Genomic DNA, 24,559 nt, shown 5'->3' on the forward strand with positions numbered 1-24,559 from the left:
GGATGGGAGAAAAATCTTTTTTTTTAAAACTTTATTAACAGATTGCAGAATGGGTACAATACAGTACGACTCAATACAAACAATTGTTAAGGGAATGCAGACCAGAGAAAGACTTTCATCTAGTTTACATCAGGGTCCCCCATTTTCAATTCATCAGGACATTTATGACATACATGATGAGTTTATATAGTTTTTACACGGTTTATACAAAAGGGAGGTTTAGCCGAAGAATATTAGGAAGGGGTTACTATTGTTTTTGTACACCGGGTGTATTATTACGATATGACTTGAAAAGCCAACGACGGCTCTGCATAGACTGAGCATGATATCAAACAAAGCAGCGTTTGTTATGGAAGGGAAGCTGCCCGGGAGGTGTCGTAATTACATCAGTTTATTGTAGAGAGCAGAGCAGTTCCCCTCTCGTACGGCCCGTTTACAACTGATCTGAACTCACTGAGACTGAACTAAATAGATGATAATAGTATGTCCCGCACTCAAAATGTAGGGTAAATGTAAATTCTGCTCTTTTTGGATTAATTGATTTCATTGAGAGGAGAGGATTCTGCTCTTCATTAGTAAGATCAACGTAACAATTTAGAACCTCTAATAGAAAACAAAGCCTTTATTAAAATGTTTATTAACATATTTGAAATTGACCAACACTTGTTGACCGGCCTGGTCACCAGATTAGGGGCAACATTATACCGAATATTAAGGTATACCATCACTGATCCATGCAAAGGTATGCATTTTTGCCATCGCCTTCGTCAACAATATACACAACATTCTGTGATATATTTTGGCCATATTGCCCAGCCCTAGGTCAGATTGTACAGTGTTTTAAATTTGAAATAAAATAAAAAAATTAAAAGGTGCTATAGATAAACCTTTTTCATCCACAGAGGTTTTAGAAAGGTGTGGAATAAAAGTATTGCTTCCCCCTCAAAACACGTTTGACTAATGAATGTATAATAAAAAAAATGCTGCAGGTCCAAAATGAATGTTGTTTACATGTATCCCCTCCCTGCTTCCCATTTCCCCACGTGGAACGCACCAGATTGGATAAATGTCATGCTGGTGCTCTAGTGCGACATCTAGTGGCCGAATGTCATCTATAGCACCTTTAATGAGTATTTTCAATAGCAGTTTATTTAAAGTGTTTATTTCATGGTTGCCCTCTTCACCTCCACAAACTTGAGTCCGGCGTGGAGGAAGGAGGACTCCAGCAGGGTCTGGATGCTGGCAACACGCATGCGCCCTGCGGTGGGGGAGGAGAGAGGGATGGGCGAGAGGGGCGGAGAGAGGGAGGAGGGAGACGTGGGAGAAGGGGGGAGGGAGGGAGGGAAGAGCTGGTAGAGGTGACACTCCTGGGGCTGCTGGGTCATCGACCTGAGAGAGGGAGGGGGGGGGGGGGGAGAGTGAAAGGGAGAGAGGGAGGGAGAGGGAGGAATAGGGGGGAGAGAGAGCGAGAGGGAGAGAGAGAGTGGGAGGGAGAGAGGGCGAGCGAGAGAGGGAGGGAGAGAGGGGGGGGTGGGATAGAGAGAGCGAGCGAGATGGAGGGAGAGAGAGAAAGGGGGGGTGGGAGAGAGAGAGAGAGGGGGGGGAAGAAAGAGAGAGAGCGAGCGAGAGTGTGTGAATGTGCGAGTGAATGGGTGAACATGAGGCATAAGTTGTAAAGTGCTTTGATAAAAGCCGTTCTATAAATGCAGTCCATTCACCACGATGGGGTACGTAATCACCACACGACATTCAGTTAACAAGAAACTTGTTTGTAATTTGAAAATGACATTATCTGCAACCGGCAACCAAAAGGCATGTATAGTGGTCTGTGTAACGCCGGGCCTAGATGAGGACTTTGGACTTTTCTTCATGTGTTTTCTTTGCGTTTCTATGCTCTCCTTCTGCATCGCCGTACATACATAGTAGGGATGCACCGATATGAAAATTTGCCACCGATACCGATTGTTCAACTAACACAACCGGCCGATAGCGATATTTGTGGCAAAAAAAAAATATTAGATTTTTTTTTATATACCTTTTTTTTTTTTTTACAAATTTTATGAAACTACTGTATATTTGTATGTCTCTAAATGTTTTGATGAATTGAAAATGGAGGACCCTTATGTAAAAAAGCCGAAAGTCTTTTTCTGGTCTTCATCCTCCAGTCCACTGAGCTGTACTGTACCCAATCTGCAATCTGTTAATAAAGTTTTCAATCAATCAATCAATCAGACAAATGTATAGAAAAGCTTTTATTATAACCATATAACAAAAAATAATATTATTGTTTATGAAAATGTTTTAGCCCTATGCTTGACTATTATTTTAGGCATGGCAACAAATAAAATAATAATAATAAAATGAATAAATAAAATATTAAATAAATAAATAGGCTACACGTCTCTCTTTTTGTGTTACAAATTGTGCTCACCGATATGAACATAGGCCTCTTTACTTACTTAAAAAAAGGAAACATCAAGAAATATGTTTATGGTATTAATTCCACCATGCCATGTGTTTTTATTTTATAATGCTCATGAGTCATGATTATTGCTGAAGTCTGAGTCATACAATACTCACTGGCTTTCATAACCTAACAGACTAACTTGTCTTGCTCAAGACTTGTTTATGAGTTTTAATAAGAGAGCACTATCTCTCTCAACCAAAGCAATGCAGGTAGATGGCAACAGAACAATTTTGATTGACAGTCGATTCTACCAATTACGTCACACCGCTTGCACCCGCCTCTGCTGTTCTTACCACCAATCGGCAAGCGTTTATTCGTTTTTTACTTCCGGGAAGTCCGCCATTGATTTACACAAGAATAAACGTTAGCTCCCAGACCGTCCACGAGTAGACTACCAGCGCTCCGCAGGACTACCAAACGAGGCATAATGATTGTACTGCAACAAATGTTATAATAAAAGCTTTTCTATACATATGTCTGATTGAAAACTTTATGAACAGATTGCAGAATGGGTACAATTCAGTACGGGCTCTCTGAGCAAAGGAAGGAACTGAAATATGAATGACCAACAATGCTATATGGTCGGGTAAATATGCTGTTATTGAACGTGTAACTATATGCAACGTTAATTAATGGCACAAAACTAATGCCTTTGTTAATCATAAGTCACTTTGATGCAGTAGCGCGTGTGTGTGGGGGCGGGTTTGTGCAGGTCGCTTGACTGAAACTTTTTTCAAAGTTTGAACGTGTGGACCAGATTGACGCGACACAAATTGACGGATATTTTATCGGCAAATTTGAGCTTATCGGCCTATAGGCAGTCAACAAGGCACTTATCGGCCGATACCGATACCCGACCGATATATCGGTGCACCCCTAATACATAGATATACGTTTTGGGAGTTTTCTAAGCGGAAGTACCACAGGGCCCTTTGTTTACCAGCACTCTCTGACACGAGAAGCACGTTCAGTCACAGACTCATACCCCCCCCCCCCCCCGACACTCAACTAACCGCCTCGGCCAGTCCTTCATACCAGCGGCCATCAGGCTCCACAACATTGGGCAGGGACTGCTGCCAGACATCCAACTACAACTACTAGGAACCTAAAAAGGACAATAACACTACCTTATGCATACCGCACCTTATGTGAATACTGTATATTTCAGTTAGTTAGTTAGTTAGTTAATTATATTGATTTGTTATATTGTTTACACTGCTTTACTACCTGTACCTCCCCTCCCCCATGCTGCTATGATGCCTGAATTTCCCCAAGGGGATCAATAAAGGAATATCTCATCTTATCTTATGTCCACACGCGGACAGAAGAGAGACGGAGGAGCTCAGCTCTTCTGGGGAGCGTTGTTTACCTGATCTTGAGGAGGGGCTCCACTTGGAGGAGCTGGAACAGCTTGTTGAAGAACTCCTCTGGGTCTAACAAGAGGGAAACAGCAGGGCGGCATACTTCACTCCAGGGTTCCCACAGACTTTGCAACAAACACTCACCTTAACACTCACTTTAACACTACATTATATTCATCTATTTATTAAAGAGATTTACACTACATTCTTTCCTCATTTGCATTTGCACCTTGCCTTAAAAGTTTTGTACCTCATTAAGTCCACATTCTCACGGGCTCATACAGAACCAAGCATTTCACTGTGAAGTACATGTACGTTATATGTGACAAATAAAAAAAACTTGAAACTTGAAACATGAAAGGGCGGTTGGGTGGCGCAGCGGACATTGCGCTCGTCACCAACGCAAGAGACACCGGTCTCTAATCCAGCTGTCAGCGTTGCCTCCGGCTTGGGCCGGCCGTCATACTGACTCAATTGGCAGAGTCAGCAGGAGGGGAGTCGATGGGTGGTAGTCTGGTCGCTGTAAACAGCGACTCCTACAGGTCGGTCAGGGCGCCTGCACAGCAAAGACAGGAAATGGCGGGGGCAGTGTGAGCCTCCCACACGTTACACCTCGCCAATGAGAGTCCGCGCTGGCAAGTGAAAAGAAGTGACTGGCTGCCTCCACATGTATCGGAGGGGACATGTGATGGGCTTCCACGCCCGGCCAGTGGGGGGCACATTCGAGCAACGATCAGGACAGGGGAGGGAGAATTGGCACGAGAGGAAATTGTGATGGGAGAACAAAATCACAGAAAAAGGAGGAGAAAAAAAGTAGGTAAATTCTTTTTTTAACATGAAATTCAAGGACTTTTCCAAGCACTATTTTTCATTTTAAAAAGGGCATTTAACCCATTCTTCGCCAGGCATTGTACCCTTCTTATACCATCCTCTGCCAGCTCTATTTGTCTATGGAGATTTTCACCTACTTTGCAGGGCTAGAACTTTTTAAATTGTATTGCTAAATTGACATTACTATGGCCCATTCAACATCAATTATCCATCGTTCAGTATAATCAGGATAATAATGGATAAAAAAAACGCTATAGCGATCGGTGCCAGATAAAAAATTTCAAATGGACGTGCTTCTAGAAGTTACTACTTATCATCTGATGTTGACCGGATGGGGGGGGGGGGGGGGGGGTCGTTTATAATTCCGTGGCCAACGTTAGATGATTCATGTAGTGTCGGTGATATGATCATTAGAGCAGTTTGTATCGAACACGGTAAAAATAAACGCTGAAACTTACCCCAGTCTCCTCGGGCCGTTGGGCGATGAGCGTGGAGCAAACGGATTCCTATTATGGGATGTTGAAATATGCGATCCATCTCCAGGTTGTATAATAGTATATAAGTCCAAATCATGTTGTTTATCGAGTTATTGGTAACGGATCGCTATCCATTGTGTCGCGCTCGAGTCCCGGGACCTATAGCGAGTGGTCGGACCAATTTTGGATGAGCACCAGTTTCCGTTTCCGGTTTCCGGTTTGGGCGATCCGCCGATCGGCCACCAGATGGCACTCTTGAAACGTTGGAGAGTTGAGAGGGGATCAACAGTAGATCTCAAGTCTCCGCGGGAGAAATATGATTGCGATCACAGATTTTTTAAATATTGATCTCAATGACGTGTTACGGCGTCATTGGTAGAATTAGCATGGCGGGGAATGACGTGTTAAGGCGTCCTTGGCGATTAAAGTGTTAAGCATGGCGAGGAATGACATCTTAATCCGTCAATGGCGGAGAATGGGTTAAAAGGATACAATTCACTTTTAACCCTTTATCTGCCGGAGATTATTCTCATCTTAATCCCTTCTCTGCCAGTACTGTAAATCTATGGAGATGTTCCCCTTCTTTGCAGGGCTATAACTTTTTAAATTGTATTGCTAAATTGACATTACTATGGCCCATTCAACATCAAGTATCTATCGTTTAGGATGTAGCAACGTTCTACTTTTTCATTCACACATTCATACTAAAATACGGTCTAAAGTATAAATATGTTTTTATCGTTTTCTGCAGCATTCCATAGAACGTGAGTTATAGCCATAAATACATATATTAGATCATCAAATGTAGTTTGATACCGATTGACGCCAAATAAAAAATTTCAACTGTACGTGGTCCTAGACGTTATGACTTATCATCTGCTGGTGCCCGGAGTGGGGGGGGGGGGTTTATAAGTCCATGGCTGACGTTAAATCATTTATGTAGTATGGGTGATATATAGATCAGAGCAGTTTGTATGGATAATAATAATCAAACATGCTGAAACTCACCGCAGCTTCCTCGTAGCGATGGGGGATGCTACTGGAGCAAAAAGATCGTTATTATGGGATGTCGATCTAGTTAGTCCAGTTCCAGGTTGTATAATACTAATATACGTCCAATCATGTTGTTTATCGAGTTATGGCAACAGATCCATGTCCAGTGTGTCGAGATGGAGTCCCGCAAGCGATAGCGAGGCCGGACGAAATATGGGTGAGCACCACTTCCGGCCGCTCACTTCCGGTTTTGGCAACTCGCCGATCGGCCACCAGGTGGCGGTCTTGAACCGTTGGAGAGTTGAGAGGAGATCTACAGCACCCGTCAAGTCTCCGTGGGTGAAATATGATTGCCATGACAGAAATATTGATCTCAAAGACGCTGTACGACGTCATTGGCAGATTACGCATGGCGGAGAATGACGTCGTAACACGTCATTGGCGAGAAAAGCGTTAAAGGGGAACTATCTTACTATTTCTTTCACTATTTGGGCCATTTTACACAATTCCTGCGAGTCTATGGAACACATCTGTAAGGTTTCTTTAAAACATTTTTTTTTTTTTTTTTTTTTATCTACTTTTTCTCCCATTTTCTATTTTTCTCCCATCTCAATTTCGTATCGTCCAATTCTACCCTCCCCTGTCTCGAACGCTGTTAGGCCATGCCTCACACAAGCCGGCTGCAATGTGGACGAAGCCTTACATCACGTGTCCCCTCCGGTACTCGAGGAGGCAGCCGTCGCATCTTTTCACCTGCACAGCGCGATCTCTCAGCGGCGAGGGTCTGCGTGGGAGGGACACGCCGCCCCCGTCGCTTCCTCATTCTGCTGCGCAGGTGCACCAACCGACCTGTAGGAGTCGCTGTCCACAACGTCCGATCCCCACCCATCAGCTTCCCACCCCCTAATACTGCCAATTGTATTAGTATGAACGACCAGCCAAGCTGATAGCAATGCGGAGAGCTGGGCTCGAAGCTAGCGTCTCCTGCATTGGTGGCGAGCGCCTTGCCCACTACACCACCTAGCCGCCCTATTGTTTTGTATTTCTAATCAAGGACTGTAGAGGAGCAGTTTCTGCTCTTCAAGATTACAAGCCGTTTTGGGCTGGGCTCCGCCCATACTGCAATGCGCTTTGAGTGCCAGTCACCCACAGTCTGAACTGGCAGACTTTGGGGAGAGAGAGAGAGATAGAGAGATAGAGAGGGAGACTAATTAATTTCGCCGTGGGGGGCGTAATCCCACGGGACAATGCATTGGTAACTTGTTTCAAATGACAATATATACCCCTGTGAATATTATTGCACAGATCGGAATACGAATATATTTTGCAACAGGTTGACGTGACGCGAGTGCTCATACGAGAGAGAGAACGAGCGAGAGAGAGAGAGAGAGAGAGGGAGAGAGGGAGAGAGAGATAGAGAGGGAGAGAGAGATAGAGAGACAGATAGAGAGAGGGAGGGAGAGAGATAGAGGGAGAGAGAGATAGAGGGAGAGAGAGATAGAGGGAGAGAGAAAGAGGAGAGATCGCTCCGAGAGCGTGCGTGTGCACGCTTCGAGTCGCGATGCAGGGGGACTCCGGGAGAGACAGAGGAGAGATCGCTCCATATGAGCCTCTCTCTCTCCCTATCTATCTCTCCCTCTCTTTTTCTCTCTTTTGGGGAAGTGCAAGTGTCTGTCTGTCTAAAACCGCTTTCGCATTATTTCCACTCGCTCCGTTGTTGAGCGAATTGTTGATTGTGGGCGGTGGCTACAACCACAGAAGGAGCTGAGGTATGCACATCAGAATCCTTACACGTCACAGGTACACTAAATTCAGAATGGCTTAGTTCACTGGGGGAGGACCTTGTCTCATCTGAACTGGAGGACTGCACAACAATTTGAATCTGAGACAGACAGTGTTGATACAACCCCACATTGCTAAACACTGGAATAGGCAATTTATAAGATAGTTCCCCTTTAAATGTGTTTTTTTTTAATATAGAAAATAAATCTGATCCAATATGTATGGCTTAAAACCTATTTCCGACAATTAGTTACACTTTAAATTAAACAATTACATTTCTTGATTCAGAATTTTTTTTATCATGGATGAACAAAACTTCAAATGGTTGATTTGAATTTCAAGGACTATTTAAGCACCTTGTAAAAAATGGGCTGTTTTCAAGGAATTCCAGGCCTTGATTTTCTTTCTTCAAAAATCAAGCGCTTTAACACATTAACTGCCAGGCTTATATCCATCAATGTATGATCACTGCCACCAGTCTAAGCCTATGGAGATGTTCACCTTCTTTGCAGGGCTATAACTTTTTAAATTGTATTGCTAAATTGACATTACTATGACCCATTCAACATCGATTAGCTATCGTTCAGGATGTAGGAACGTTATACTTTTTCATTCATATATTCATACGAAAATACAGTCTAGAATATAAGTATGTTTTTATCGTTTTCTGCAGTAATTCCTAAAACACTAGTTATAGGCCTAAACGCATAATATAGATTATCGATTGCAGTTTATTGGCGATACACGCTATATTGAAAAATCCAACTGAATACGATCCTAAACGTTATGACTCATCATGCGCGGATGAAAGGGGGGGGGGGTCGTTTATAATTCCGTGATCGTCAGTAAATGCTTTATGTAGTATGGGTGATATATTGATCAGAGCGGTTTGCATTAATAATAATAAACAATCACGCTGAAAGTAACGTTACTGTCCTCTTACCGTGCGCCGATGAGACTGGAGGAAAAAGATCCCACTTATTTGACGTCGATCGACTAGATCCATTTCCGGTTTGTATGGCGCAATAAACGCCCAAGTCATATCGATTATTGAGTTATGGCAGCAATCCATATACACAGATGTGCGTCTAGAGTCCTGCAACAATATGTGACTGCCGGACGCATTTCCCAGATGCACGGAGATCACCAGAGATCCATTTCCGGTAGTAACTCGCCCGATCCTCCACCAGGTGGCGGTATTGAAGCGTTGCACGGTTGTGCCGAGTCCCACTGTCTCAGCCGAGGCTGGGTGAAGGAATTATGAATACCATGGCGAAAAAATTAAATATGATCTCAATAACGTTGTACGCCGTGGAATGGCGGAATTCGCATGACCTTGAAACCCGTCGTACAACGTGATTGGCGGTGGATGTGTTAAGCACTACTCCAAGGACCTTGTGCGAACCCTGTCAATCGCACAGAAAACAAGCACACACTGGAATGTGGACTCGTGCGACCATACACTTGTAGGGGTGTAGGCGTGCACACGCACACACACACACACCACACGCGCACCTTTCTCCTGATTGGTGAAGCCGCCGTCGCTGCTCTCAGCCTCCAGAAGGCGTCTCAGGGCCATGGTCTTGCTGGCGCACACGTAACCAAACCTGGACGAGAAGACACACACACCGCTCAAACCAACGGGTCTGGTGTATTCGGCATTACGCCGACACAGTACCGTATATGTAATGACAAGCATTCCTCTGCAAGCTTGAGACGGTCGGTTTTTTTAAGGATTTGCCAATGGTTAGCATCTGTATGCCAGCGTTTCCGTTAGCCGGTAATTACCGGTATTTGACTGGCAAAATCTGTTGAAGTCCGACAAATTTAATCTCTCCGGTCATAGTGTCCGGTGAAAATAGTTCCCTCTGGGCACAGTTTGATTATTTGAATTGTATTTGGATGGGCTGGAGTTGGGTGGCCTATGCGATGAACGAAACAATCATTGCGTTTGTTGTCGTTGCTTCGCTCAGCGAGAGCTTGCTGCTGGATTTGCGGAAGGCATGCAGCTGCAGACCCACAGAACCCACCAGCTTTGCTGGCACAGTGCGGTCCCCAGACCTGGAAAGCTGCTCTGCGGGTCTGCAGCTGGATGCTTCTTGCAAACTAACTGCGGCGCTCGCGCTGATATTGTTGGACCGGCTGCTTGGTGGAGCAACGATGAAACGAATGTAATGAATCGTTCGTCGCATGGGCTATTTAATTTTGGCCTGTTTTGGTACGGTTCGGGTGGTCAAGTTGTGCTTGGAGGGAGTTGTTTTCACCGGACATTATGACCAGCACCAAGTCGTTGGGACTAGGTGGAGATATACATCACGCAAACCCACGATAATGTTGCCGTCTCTCTGCCAAATTTCTCAGTTCTTCGCTTGATATAATTAATACAAATGTCCAATATAACGGAATTCGTTAGCTCATAAATGTGATTATAACAGACTGCTGTTTATTAATGTCGGGCCGACTGCCCACAGACACAGGTCTATTTGATTTAAAGTCGGCAGCAGCACGGAGTCTCTGGACTTATTTTATTTGGAATATAATGACTGTATACGCAAAAGTAGCCTAGCTTTAAGTTAAAATATTATAAATCTACATGCCTTGAGGATGTCATTCTTTATATAGCCTGTTGTTTTTAAGCTCAATAAACTCTGACCGGAATTTCTCTCATTTGACCGGTAGATAAAAATCTACCGGACCCTGAGACCGGCAACAATTTTTTCTAACGGAAACCCTGCTGTATGCATGTCGACACAGAAATACTGCTCAATTATACAAATGCAGGTATTAGTTCAAATATTGATAACTGAGGCGATTGCTTTCATGGAATAACCCCATTGAGTTGAATTAATACATCTCTGCAGGGACTGAGCAGTAAACACTGAGTCATGTAAATGTAGCTCCTATTGCACACCACAGACAGACAGACAGACAGACAGACAGACAGACAGAGAGAAAGACACACAGGCAGGCAGAGAGACAGACAGACAGACAGACAGGCAGACGGAGAGAAAGACACACAGGCAGGCAGGCAGAGAGACAGACAGACAGAGAGACAGACAGACGGAGAGAAAGACACACAGGTAGACAGACAGATGGAGAGACAGACAGGCAGGCAGACAGAGAGGCAGGCAGGCAGACAGAGAGACAGACAGACAGGCAGGCAGGCAGACGGAGAGAAAGACACACAGGCAGACAGAGAGACCTACAGGCAGACAGACAGGCAGGCAGAAAAAAAGACAGGCATCAGACAAACAGACAGGCAGACAGACAGGCAGGTAGAGAGAGAGACAGACAAACAGACAGGCAGACAGAGAGACAGGCATGCAGACAGACACACAGGCAGACAGACAGACAGGCAGACAGAGATATACAGGCAGACAGAGAGACAGGCAGAGAGACAGGCAGTCAGACAGGTAGACAGGCAGACAGAGAGACAGGCAGTCAGACAGAGAGACAGGCAGACAGAGAGACAGGCAGTCAGACAGAGAGACAGGCAGACAGAGAGACAGGCAGTCAGACAGAGAGACAGGCAGTCAGACAGAGAGACAGGCAGACAGAGAGACAGGCAGTCAGACAGAGAGACAGGCAGACAGAGAGACAGGCAGTCAGAGAGACAGGCAGTCAGACAGACAGACAGGCAGACAGAGAGACAGGCAGACAGACAGGCAGACAGAGAGACAGACATACAGGCAGACAGAGAGACAGACAGACAGACAGACAGACAGACAGACAGACAGAGAGACAGACAGACAGGCAGACACACAGACAGGCAGACAGACACACAGACACACAGACAGACAGGCAGACAGAGAGACAGGCAGTCAGACAGGTAGACAGACAGACACACAGACAGGCAGTCAGACAGACAGACAGGCAGACAGACAGGCAGACAGACAGACAGAGAGACAGACAGACAGACAGACAGGCAGACAGACAAGCAGTCAGACAGACAGACAGACAGGCAGACAGACAGGCAGACAGACAGACACAGACAGGCAGACAGACAGGCAGACAGACACACACAGACAGGCAGACAGACAGGTAGACAGACAGACAGACACACACAGACAGGTAGACAGACAGACAGGCAGACAGACAGGTAGACAGACAGACAGACATGCAGACAGACAGGCAGACAGACAGACAGGCAGGCAGACAGACAGGCAGACAGACAGGCAGACAGGCAGACAGACAGAGATACAGACAGACAGACAGACAGGCAGACAGACAGACAGACACACAGACAGGCAGACAGACAGACAGACAGACAGCCAGACAGACAGACACACACAGACACACAGGTAGACAGACAGACAGACATACAGACAGACAGGCAGACAGACAGGCAGACAGACAGACAGACAGACACACAGGTAGACAGACAGGCAGGCCCATACCTGCGCAGGGGGTTGACTATCTCACAGCGCAGCAGGTCCTGGGCTCGGCTGGAATGAGGCCCCGTCTCGGGGTCAGTGGGACCAAGCAGCACCCAGTCTACTGAACTACAGCAAGAGAACAGGCTGGAGAGAGAGAGAGAGAGGGGGGGGGGGAGAGAGAGAGAGAGTGAGAGAGAGAGAGAGAGAGAGAGAGAGAGAGAGAGAGAGAGAGAGAGAGAGAGAGAGAGAGAGGGGGGAAGAGAGAGAGAGAGAGGGAGAGAGAGAGAGAGAGAGAGAGAGAGAGAGAGAGAGAGAGAGAGAGAGAGAGAGGAGATCAGGGAGGAGGGGTCCATGGAGAGGGAGGGAGAGAGAGAGAGAGAGAGAGAGAGAGAGAGAGAGAGAGAGAGAGAGAGAGAGAGAGAGGAGAGAGAGAGAGAGAGGGGAGGAGGGGTCCATGGAGAGGGAGAGAGAGAGAGAGAGAGAGAGAGAGAGAGAGAGAGAGAGAGGGAGGAGGGGTCCATGGAGAGGGAGAGAGAGAGAGAGATCAGGGAGGAGGGGTCCACGGAGAGAGAGAGAGAAATAGAGAGAGAGAGAGAGAGAGAGAGATCAGGGAGGAGGGGTCCACGGAGAGAGAGAGAGAAATAGAGAGAGAGAGAGGAGATCAGGGAGGAGGGGTCCATGGAGAGGGAGAGAGAGAGAGAGAGAGTGAAAGAGAGACGGAGATCAGGGAGGAGGGGTCCACGGAGAGAGACAGAGAAAACGAGAGAGAGAGACAGAGAGATAAAGAGAGAAAGAGAGAAAGACAGAGAGAGAGAGAAAGAGAGAAAGACAGAGAAGGTAAAAAGGAGATCACTCACAGTTATACTAATATGAACTCTGCACACAAAGCTGCAGCAGTAGAATCTCATTGACGTCTCGTATCTAAACCTCAGACTGAACCGAGACCAGAACCAAGAGGGGCATCATGACGCTTCTAAACCTCAGACTGAACCGAGACCAGAACCAAGAGGGGCATCATGACGCTTCTAAACCTCAGACTGAACCGAGACCAGAACCAAGAGGGGCATCATGACGCTTCTAAACCTCAGACTGAACCGAGACCAGAACCAAGAGGGGCATCATGCCGGTTCTAAACACACCAGCGTACTGAGAAACCTCTACTCCTAAAAAGGGGTGCGAGTACACAAAGATTTACTGTACTGATAAAATATAATATCACAACTAGTTAATTAACATGTGGCCATCCTGAAACAGCAGGGTGCTCGTCAACAGTAATAAAAAAAAATTGTAAAACACTACATAAATGCAGTCCATTTACCAAAATTGTATTAAATAAAAATAAAAACAACATGTAATCTCTGCACCGCCAAGGATCTTTACCTGAACAGTGAGGCGTCCAGGTAGCAGGAGTTGAGGTGTCCCTGGATGCCTCTCTTCCAGCCCTGGTACAGTTCCTTGGCCTCCTCCCCGTCTGCAGGGGGGGTGTGCTCCTCCACACGTTCACTGCCCCAGTCAGCAAAGGCTGGGGAGGAGGAGAGAGGCGGAGTTCATCTACATTCACTATTTATTTGTATTTATTTGAGATGCTAAGCACCTCTACAATTGCCAATGAATGAATGCTGGGATCAGACTACACACAATATGTTCTTTCACGATGGTCACCATGTCAGATTAGGTTCACATAGGTTCACATAAGATCTTGCCGTGTCTCTGCACTACTATGGGTTTGTCAAACCGGCATGTCGCCGCATGCCGTCTGGGCACAAACCTGCCCGGGGATCAGGGAGGAGGGGTGTGGTTTGAGGGAGGAGGGGTGATCAGGGAGGAGGGGTGTGGTTTGAGGGAGGAGGGGTGATCAGGGAGGAGGGGTGTGGTTTGAGGGAGGAGGGGTGATCAGGGAGGAGGGGTGTGGTTTGAGGGAGGAGGGGTGATCAGGGAGGAGGGGTGTGGTTTGAGGGAGGAGGGGTGATCAGGGAGGAGGGGTGTGGTTTGAGGGAGGAGGGGTGTGGTTTGAGAGAGGAGGGGTGTGGTTTGAGGGAGGAGGGGTGATCAGGGAGGAGGAGTATGGTTTGAGGGAGGAGGGGTGTGGTTTGAGGGAGGAGGGGTGATCAGGGAGGAGGGGTGTGGTTTGAGGGAGGAGGGGTGTGGTTTGAGAGAGGAGGGGTGTGGTTTGAGAGAGGAGGGGTGTGGTTTGGGGAGGAGGAGTATGGTTTGAGGGAGGAGGGGTGTGGTTTGAGGGAGGAGGGGTGTGGTTTGGGGAGGAGGAGTATGGTTTGAGGGAGGAGGGGTGTGGTTTGGGGAGGAGGGGTGATCAGGGAGGAGGGGTGTGGTTTGAGGGAGGAGGGGTGTGGTTTGAGAGAGGAGGGGTGTGGTTTGAGAGAGGAGGGGTGTGGTTTGGGGAGGAGGAGTATGGTTTGAGGGAGGAGGGGTGTGGTTTGGGGAGGAGGGGTGATCAGGGAGGAGGGGTGTGGTTTGAGGGAGGGGTGTGGTTTGAGAGGAGGGGTGTGGTTTGAGAGAGGGGTATGGTTTGAGGGAGGAGGGGTGTGGTTTGAGGGAGGAGGGGTGATCAGGGAGGAGGGGTGTGGTTTGAGGGAGGGGTGTGGTTTGAGAGAGGAGGGGTGTGGTTTGGGGAGGAGGAGTATGGTTTGAGGGAGGAGGAGTATGGTTTGAGGGAGGAGGGGTGTGGTTTGGGGAGGAGGGGTGATCAGGGAGGAGGGGTGTGGTTTGAGGGAGGAGGGGTGTGGTTTGAGAGAGGAGGGGTGTGGTTTGAGAGAGGAGGGGTGTGGTTTGAGAGAGGAGGGGTGTGGTTTGAGGGAGGAGGGGTGTGGTTTGAGGGAGGAGGGGTGTGGTTTGAGGGAGGAGGGGTGTGGTTTGAGGGAGGAGGAGTATGGTTTGAGGGAGGAGGGGTGTGGTTTGGGGAGGAGGAGTATGGTTTGAGGGAGGAGGGGTGTGGTTTGGGGAGGAGGAGTATGGTTTGAGGGAGGAGGGGTGTGGTTTGGGGAGGAGGAGTATGGTTTGAGGGAGGAGGGGTGTGGTTTGGGGAGGAGGAGTATGGTTTGAGGGAGGAGGGGTGTGGTTTGGGGAGGAGGAGTATGGTTTGAGGGAGGAGGGGTGTGGTTTGGGGAGGAGGAATATGGTTTGAGGGAGGAGGGGTGTGGTTTCGGGAGGAGGGGTATGGTTTGAGGGAGGAGGGGTGTGGTTTGGGGAGGAGGAGTATGGTTTGAGGGAGGAGGGGTGTGGTTTGGGGAGGAGGAGTATGGTTTGAGGGAGGAGGGGTGTGGTTTGGGGAGGAGGAGTATGGTTTGAGGGAGGAGGGGTGTGGTTTGGGGAGGAGGAGTATGGTTTGAGGGAGGAGGGGTGTGGTTTCGGGAGGAGGGGTATGGTTTGAGGGAGGAGGGGTGTGGTTTGGGGAGGAGGGGTATGGTTTGGGCTTCTCACTTTTGACCAAAGTCAAAGAACACATTGCAGGAATTGTCACATTAGAAGAAAAAAGGCAAAAGATTCTAACATGCTAGACTTTTCCTCAACTCGACTCTTGCTCTCCTTTCCTCCCTCAGATATCCAGATCTCTGTGGATCTCGGCCTGCCTGTCCCACATTTCCGCCTGGATGAGGACCAACCAACTCAAACCGAAAACCGCCCAATTTTCCGCCGCAGACTAAAAACACACTTCTTCAATCAATATCTGAAATGTAAAAAAATAAATAAAAAAATACTAACCTTCGTACTGTCTTTTAAGGAATCTACCTTGCCTATATTACTACCTACTATGCTAATCTGTCTATACTACTATGAACTCAAGACTGTTGCAACCAATTTCAACAGTGTTTGACGAACAATGTTGACTTGTTGTACAAAACTTGTAAGTTGCTTTGGATGATTGATTGATTGATTGAAAACTTTATTAACAGATTGCAGAATGGGTACAATACAGTACAGCTCAATACACACAATTGTTAAGGGGATGCAGACCAGAGAAAGACTTTCGTCTTGTTTACATCAGGGTCCCCCATTTTCAATTCATCAGGACATATATGACATACATGACATACAGATAGTCAGTACTGCTACATCTATACATTTATGACATACCAGATTTGCAAATACAGTACTGTTTGTGATACAGAAGGAGTCAAGAAAAGGGAGTATATACATTTGACGTAGAAACTGTACATTGGAGGAGGTTGGGTGGGGGGGGGTTGGGTACACTGGGATATTGACAACCATACTGGGTAATTTACATTGGAGGTGGTTGGGGGGGGGGGGGGGGGGGGCACACTGTATAAACAAGCAAATCTGTACATTGAGGGGGGGGAGACTCTGTACAAACAAACAAAATTGTACATTGGACTATTGACAAAACCATACTAGGTAAATGACTGTACATTGGAGGGGGTTGGGTTAGGATATTTACAGGGGCCAGTGTTGAATTGCAGTCTCCCGTAGGTGTCTCTTGAGAGAGGTTTTGAAAGTGGGTAGTGATCCACATTCCTTTATAGCTTTGGGTAGGGCGTTCCACATTGATGTGGCATAATTGCGAAACGTGTTTAGTCCCTTATTTGAGCCGAATCTGGGTTTAACATGATTTGTGGAGCTCCCTCTGGTGTTGTGATCGTGGTATTCACTGACCTTTGGGAAGTATTTTGCCATGTACATGGGTACCTTGGTCGTGTAGTGTATCTTGTAGACCAGGCCCATTGCAAGTTGCTGTACTCTGTCATCTACTCTAAGCCATCCTAGGTTGTCAAAGTGGGCAGGGGTGAGGTGGGTTCTAGGAGCAAGGTCAAGCAGTAGTCTGACCAGTTTGTTTTGAGATGTTTGTAATTTTGTTTTTAGCGCCTTTGAGGTGCTTTGGTACCATGAGGTGCAAGCATAGTCGTAGTACCCCTGAATGAGTGCTCCTGCCAGAGTCTTCAGGGTGTTCTTGTTTACCAGAGAGGAGATCCGGTACAAGAATCGAGTTCGTTGGTTGACTTTTTTTTATTACATTGGATGCCATTTTGTCACAGGAGAGATTAGCCTCTAGGATGGAACCCAGGTAGGTAATTTCATCTTTCCTTGTGACAATATTGTCACCCACTGTAACTGAGAAGCCGTCGGTCTTGCTGAGTTTGTTATTTGAACCGAAGAGAATGGACTCTGTTTTGCCCATGTGTAATGATAGTTTGTTATCAGCGAGCCATATGCAGATTCTGCCTAGTTCCGAGCTGAGGGTTTTTTCAACCTGTAACTTGTTCTTGTCAGAGACCAGCAGGGCTGAGTCGTCCGCAAACAGGAACAAGTTGCAGTCACAAGCTGACGACATGTCATTTGCATAAATTAGGAACAGTAGCGGTCCTAGTATGCTTCCTTGTGGAACACCACAGCTCACTGTGAGAGGGGGGGATAGGGTACCGTTTACCTCCACCATCTGTTCCCTCCCCTCAAGGTAGGATTGCATCCAGCTCACTGATAGACTATCAAAACCAATTGCTTTTAGCTTGTCAATCAGAATGGAGTGATTGACCGTGTCAAACGCCTTTTGTAGGTCCAGCATGACCATGCCGCAGTATTTGCCTGCGTCCACCTCTTGTTTGATGTGGTCATTCAAATAGAGAAGGCATGTGTCAGTGTGTCAGGCATGTGTCAGGATAAAAGTGTCAGCTAAATGATTCAATGTAAATGTAACTGCAGTTGTACCATACTTGCTACTGAAACCAAGATCAATTATCTCAGGTGGGAGGCTCCCTACGCCTATTTAATTAGTAAAGGAAACTCTGTCCTTGATAACAGAAACGAAAAGGCAGAAAGCACATGCAGCCACACCAACACACCTATTGAGTTGCAGCGCTCCACTTGATTGACAGGCATCTCGGGGGCGGGGAATCTGGAGTCTCGCCTACAGTTGCGTAACTTGACAAACAGTCCCTTGTTGGCCGGGCAACGGAAGTGACGTTCTCCCAGGTAACTGCCGTCTGTCCCGGCAGTCAGCTCCTGGTCCTGGGAGGCAGACGGCGTGGACTTGGATTAGATCAACTCAACTCTAGGGACGCACTGTATACTGAAACAACAGTATAATATGGTACGAGTAGGGGCTTGGACATAGGGCTGGGCGATTAATTGATTTAATCGATTAATTAGAATTCATGATTTAGGAAGATTTTTTTAAATGAAAATCGATTGTCAATTTTTTTTTTTTTTTTTTATCTAAGAGTAAAACATTTTTATAGTCCCCTTTTATTTTACAAAAAGTGATGTTTGGTGAAAGTTAGATTTGCACTTTATTAAATTCATTCTTGTTTGATGATCAAGAGGAACCTTTTATTTTTTATTTTAAACTTTATTTTTTAGCGTTTATCCCTTTTCTGGTCAAGCATGACCGACAGAAACAGGTTGAAATGGGATGTAGAGCAGGGGAAGACATCCTGAGAAATGACGGCGGGTCCGGGAATCGAACTCGTGTCCCCCAGATCCGTGACGAGCACGGTTTTCCCCGACGCAGAAATAGCGCCGAGATATGCGGTGAGCTACGGGAGCTCCCCCTTTTATTTGTTTTAAGTGAAGTTTGGTGAAAAAGTTATTGCACTATTAATCCCAATAGGGACATTCATCTTTGTTTGATCAAGAGTAACTTTTTATATATAAATTAAGGCTGTCAAATATATCGCGTTAATATCGCGTTAACTCCCGATTCTATTAATGCCACTAATTTTTTTAACTCAAGATTAACTAAATTTTTTTTTTTTTTTTTTACTAGACTTCACTCAGGTGCTTATATTGTTTCCTTTGCTTATATATTATTGATGCTCTCATTGATACTATGTTTTTTTCTGAAGTGTGTGTGTGTGTGTGTGTGTGTGTGTGTGTGTGTGTGTGTGAGATATAGAGAGAGAGGGGGGTGAGAGAGATGAGGAAGGGGCAAAAGAGAAAAAGATCTGGGAGAGTGTGTGTGTGAGGGAGAGAGGGGGGTGTGTGATTAATCAGCCCTTGTGTGTGTGAATGTAACAAGTTCCTAACGTTTTCTTTCCCCTATTATTTCATGCACACTTTATTCATTGTTTTAAATTATTATTTTCTTTTAAGTTATTTTGTGCATCACTCTGTTTTGAATTTGATGCAAATTTGCAATGCATGAGGGTCATCCTTTTGTGTTAAATGGCTGCACAAAGCAAGCATTTGTTGACTCGCATGTTGATAAGAGTATTAAAACTTGGAACTTGAAAAAGATCTGTTTAAGGTAAAAAAAAAAGAGAAAAAAAAGCGATTAATCGCGAGTTAACTATGGACAATCATGCGATTAATCGAGTTAAATATTTTAATCGTTTGACAGCACTAATATAAATATATATATATTATATATATATTATAAAAGTTTTTAGTGAAGATTGGTGAGGAGGTCGTTAGGTTTGCACTCAATTCATCTTGGTTTGATAATCTTTTTGTGTCAAATAGAAACAAAGCTTATTTGAATGATTTCCTTGGCGTTACTAGTTTTTAAGAAGAAAAAAAATCGATAATCGGATCGTAAATAGGATGTGGTGTGAAAATAAAAGATTACATTTTTAGGCCATATCGCCCAGCCCTACTTGGACATAATGAGAGAAGGAAATGAAAAAAAGTTGATATTCAGAGTTGACTTGTTTTTCCGATAACGTGCAATACAGGATAAATATTTAACAAAAGTCATTATTTTCAATTCGTCATTTTCAGAAGTAAATTTGTGAGCAATCACTTGATATTTGCAATTTATCATCAACCCTTTCACTACCACATTACAGTCAGCAGGGGTGTATCAGTACACGTATTTGTACCGAACCGTTTCAGTACTGGACCTTTGGTTCAGTACGCGCTGTGTACAGAACAAAAAATAATAATTATAATAATAATTCATTTTATTTGTATAGCGCTTCTCAAGAACCCGAAGTCGCTGACAGTAGGCAGAGAAACAAAGAAAAACAAAGAAACAAAAAGGAACGTGAGACCACGGGGGAAACAGGGAGACGGCATGAGAATGCAACGTTACTTTAACCACTAACGGAACGCACACATGCACAACTTTTTTTGCATGTGGAATTTCATTCAAAACTCCAAGTCCCCGCCCATTTCCCCAAATATTACTTGCGCACCACTGAGAGATGACCTTTCAGCGACTTCGGGTCATTGAGAAGCGCCATAATAAAATTAATTAATTATTATTATTATTATTTTACCTGTAATTTAGCATAGCCTCATAGTATGTCGAACGCAAACGACAAGCCAGAGCTAGAAAAATAATTAGAATATTCGTTGACAGCCCTACTTAACTCATTCGGGGCCAAACACGTAATATTATGTTTTTTGGATAGTTTTTCCTTTTTTTTCAATTTTAATATCCTATTCAATGTCAGGGACCCGTATGTTGCCTTTAGAAGGCATACTGCGACGCAGAGGGTGCAGTACCGGCCAGATCCTCCCAGGTGGCAGTATCGAGAGTGCAGTAAACCCTGTGTTACACTGAAAGGTCTCCGGGCACAGTTTCAGTAGAGGCAAGGCTAGAGGTTCAATCGGTCGCATCCAAACGTCTACGGGACATCCAATGCATATGTTGTGGTGGGTTATGTTGTGGGCCAAATGGACATCGGATGGAGCAGATGGCGATCAAACAATTGGAATATTATTTTTGGAATACTCCCGATCACAGGTAAGGATCATCTGACGTCAATTCTGGCTTGATTGTGGTGCAAGGTTTTCATACCGATCCAGCTGATCAGCGTTTTTAGCGTTCAATACGAATGCCGTTACTGGTAATCAATAATCAGAAACGAGCCCCCCTCCCTTTCATGCATTCATGATATGTATACCTACTGTATAGATTTGATTTGGGAATACTAGCGTGTACAGGCAAGAAACACCAACGCTTATAGTAGAATTGACGTATATGGCTATTACTCAGCTTTTCGGGAATTACCCCAGACCGCTGTAAACCCATACTTATATTCACCACGGTATAACACGGAAATGTATGCATGGAAAATTTCTCTTTTTTGCATCTTGACCGGAAGAAAGTCACTGTCAAATGACCATAGTATTGTATCCATGGCTATAATATAGAATATAGATTTTGCTCTACAAACAAGGTGACGCACTCCTATCTTTTAAAGCGTTGGCCCTGCTACAGCGGGCCGCGTCTAATAGCTGGCATCCAAAGTGTTAACAGTAACTGCACACTGCGTGTTCCTTTAAAGAGCAAGGAGACATCCTATTCAACACCATGGCTATATACAACTGACACTGAAAATGTTACCCTACCAGCTCAATTCCGGCCACCAGTTCAGGAATCCCACCGATCCGACCAATCCAGCGAATTACTCCGAAAAGGGGTGGGTCATTCACCTCGACCATCGACCCCACCTCCAGCTCGACCTCCAATCCCACATCCCCGTTCTCCTCTGTGTCGAGATAATCCCTTCCCGGCGACCTGAGCAGAGAGATCGGGGCTTGTGTGCCATCGGAGGACCGTGGTTGGTCCATGGCAGTCGGCGAGGGCGGGCCTTGAGGTCTGGGGGGCAGGACAGGCGAAGGAATCGGGGGTTTAGGGTGGGTGAGTTTAGGTGGGGGTAGAGGGGGGGGTTTAAGCGCTTGCTTGGCAGCGATGAGCTGGGGGGGCATCAGGGCAACTTTGGGGCTGGAGAGGGGCGGCGATGCAGAGCCCGGTTTAGGGGCAGGGAGCGGGACGGGTTTCAGGATGGGCTTGGGGTTCTGGAGCGGGTGACGACAGTATTCAAGTTCTGAGAGGGCAGAGAAGGGATACAGAAGGGGATTAGGGACTACTTAGCATGTTACACACAAAACAGTATTATTAATTTCCATCATTATATAAGCATTACGACTCATTTAGACCAGGGGTTCTCAAACTTTTTCATACCGTGACCCCATTTTATTTAGAAATTTCTTTGGGGACCCGACACAACCCTTTGGAGGCCAACCCCAAGATTTCTCGGGTTAACTCGCCATGCTCTGGGCGCCAAGACCCGAGATATCTCGGGTTTTAATCGCTATTTATTTTATTTTATTAGCTATATCCATTCATTTTTCATCCCTCCAGCCTGACGTTATCATTGGGAATGGGTCTGAGCTCGCAAAGGGCAAATACCGCCGCCTAACGTCTCCCGGATGGTATTGCACATCATTGGAATCCCTCTGGCTGGGGCTGTGCATCGATCTAAGCGGTCCGGTCCAGGTTTTACTTCTCGGGCATGCAGTATCGTTATAGCACATTGACTGGGGACACTCGTGGATTATGTGTTTTGGATATATAACGTTGGATCAATAAACACGATCAATATTTGGAATGGCGATCAGGAATTGGATTAATCTTTTTGCAGGACATCAGATGTGAGGTAAGGACTTTATGTTACGAATCTTAGGTTAATCAGATGTTCCTTTCACCGCCATCGGAGCGTGTGTGTGTGTGTGTGTGAGGTTCGCGTCGACCAAAGTACGGAGAAGCGATTTTTCAGACCCCGCTTCTGTTCGCCCATGATGACACATATAATATCGATAATCTAGCATTTATTTGAAAACGATTCATAAATCAAACGACAAATGGCACGATTTCTAAGTAAATACATTGAAGCTCGATTTGCTGGAGTTTATTGAGATGAGACAGAACGCTCTAGAAATATATTCATATTCATCACGGTATAAAACGGAAATGTATCTATGAAAAAATTATCCGTTTCGTGCATGTTGACTGGAAGCAACTCATTGACGATCACCGTGTTATTTAGATCTATTGCTATTATATTTTATATATTTTAAGCACTCGCAAATAAGTCCTATCCTACATTGGATAAAGCACTGTCACTGAAGGGCCATCAGCGATCAGCGTCCTCTGCTGTTGGCGCCGGAAGTGTTAATGTATCGCGTAATTTCAACGTGGAATTAAGGAATATCAAAATAAAAGCACACGATGTTGAACTTGATAACAGCACTATGTTATCAATACACATTTATAAAAGAGGCATATTAGGGCGGCTGAGTGGCGCAGTGGGCAAGGCGCTCGCCACTAACACAGGAGATGCTGGTATCAAGCCCAGCTCTTGGCGTTGCTACCTGCTTGGCCGGCCGCCATACTAACACAATTGGCAGTGTTAGAGGGTGGGAAAGCCGGTGGGTGGGGATTGGACGTTGTGGACAGCGACTCCTACAGGTCGGTTGGGTGAGGCCGGTGCGGCGGTAACAGGCAGCCTCCCACACGTTACTCCTCGCCACTGAGAGTTCGAGCTGCTGCGGTGAAAAGATGCGACAGGCTGCCTCCTCGTGTACCGGAGGGGACACGTGATGCAAGGCTTCTATCCTCACTACAACCGACCAGTGGGAGCCATAGTCTAGCAACGTCCAAGACAGGGGAGGGAAGAATTGGAAATATGAAATTGGGATGGGAGAAAAAAAGAAAATGGGGAGAAAAAGTGGATAAAAAAATTAAACAAGGCATATTTAGCCAAAATATGTTGCCAGAACAAAAAATACACCTATATATATAATTTTTTTAAAAGTTTCCACTGTCACCTACCCACGACCCCAATTTGGGTCACGACCCGTAGTCTGAGAACCACCATCATTATGCTATATGTGAAATGGCAGGATTTAATAATGCAAATCGTGACTAGACATGACAATATGCAGTGTCATACGACTTCATAGATGTCCAATACGGGCGCCATACCAGGGGAGACCTTAGTGACGGGCAGTAGGTGTCCGTAGAGGGAGGAGGGGATGTGACACAGCCTCTCTTCTTTATAAGTGCCGTCCCAGTTACCGACGGGCGCGTCCTGCGACAAAAGGACACAAGTACACACTGACACACGACCGCTAAAGGGGAGCGCCACCCATTTGAAAACAATTTTGCATCGTTTCTATGCCTGAAGACTGTTCAGCCGCTGTCTGCGTGGTTCCCCTCCACACATGCTATATACCTACTTATACACCTGCATATAAGTAACCCATATAACTCTGTATGATAGCATGTACAATAATGCTGCATACTGTATATATATATATATATATATATATATATATATATATATATATATTCTTACATATACATACAGTATCTATCCACCCGTCTATACATAATCCTTTTATATATCTGTAGATACTATATCTATATCTGTACATATCCCTTACATACTCTACTAGTATGCTTCTGGCCAGTATGACTACTAGTACTACCATACTGTCTTTATACCTGTATCACTGTACATATTGGTATTACAACTCTGTACATACATCTGATTAGCACTACACTCAGTA

The 24,559-nt window shown here is 45.6% G+C and overlaps 1 protein-coding gene across 2 annotated transcripts in view; it reads right to left on the bottom strand.

Moving 5' to 3' along the window:
* Positions 1 to 24,559, bottom strand: part of cyld3 (cylindromatosis (turban tumor syndrome) 3) — a 49,441-nt gene that overhangs the window by 10,518 nt on the left and 14,364 nt on the right. For both annotated transcript variants that reach the window (XM_084313489.1, XM_084313488.1), the window contains exons 6-13: positions 23,973 to 24,078; positions 21,554 to 22,032; positions 18,100 to 18,265; positions 13,667 to 13,808; positions 12,308 to 12,430; positions 9,426 to 9,517; positions 3,837 to 3,900; positions 1,185 to 1,389 (exon numbers count right to left, since the gene is read on the bottom strand). In XM_084313489.1, coding sequence (XP_084169615.1) covers positions 1,185 to 1,389; positions 3,837 to 3,900; positions 9,426 to 9,517; positions 12,308 to 12,430; positions 13,667 to 13,808; positions 18,100 to 18,265; positions 21,554 to 22,032; positions 23,973 to 24,078 — 1,377 coding nt within the window. The remainder of the gene's footprint in view (positions 1 to 1,184; positions 1,390 to 3,836; positions 3,901 to 9,425; positions 9,518 to 12,307; positions 12,431 to 13,666; positions 13,809 to 18,099; positions 18,266 to 21,553; positions 22,033 to 23,972; positions 24,079 to 24,559) is intronic.

Source organism: Notolepis coatsorum, assembly GCF_963971535.1.
Source record: "Notolepis coatsorum genome assembly, chromosome: 4".
In the NCBI taxonomy this organism is placed as follows: Eukaryota; Metazoa; Chordata; class Actinopteri; order Aulopiformes; family Paralepididae; genus Notolepis; species Notolepis coatsorum.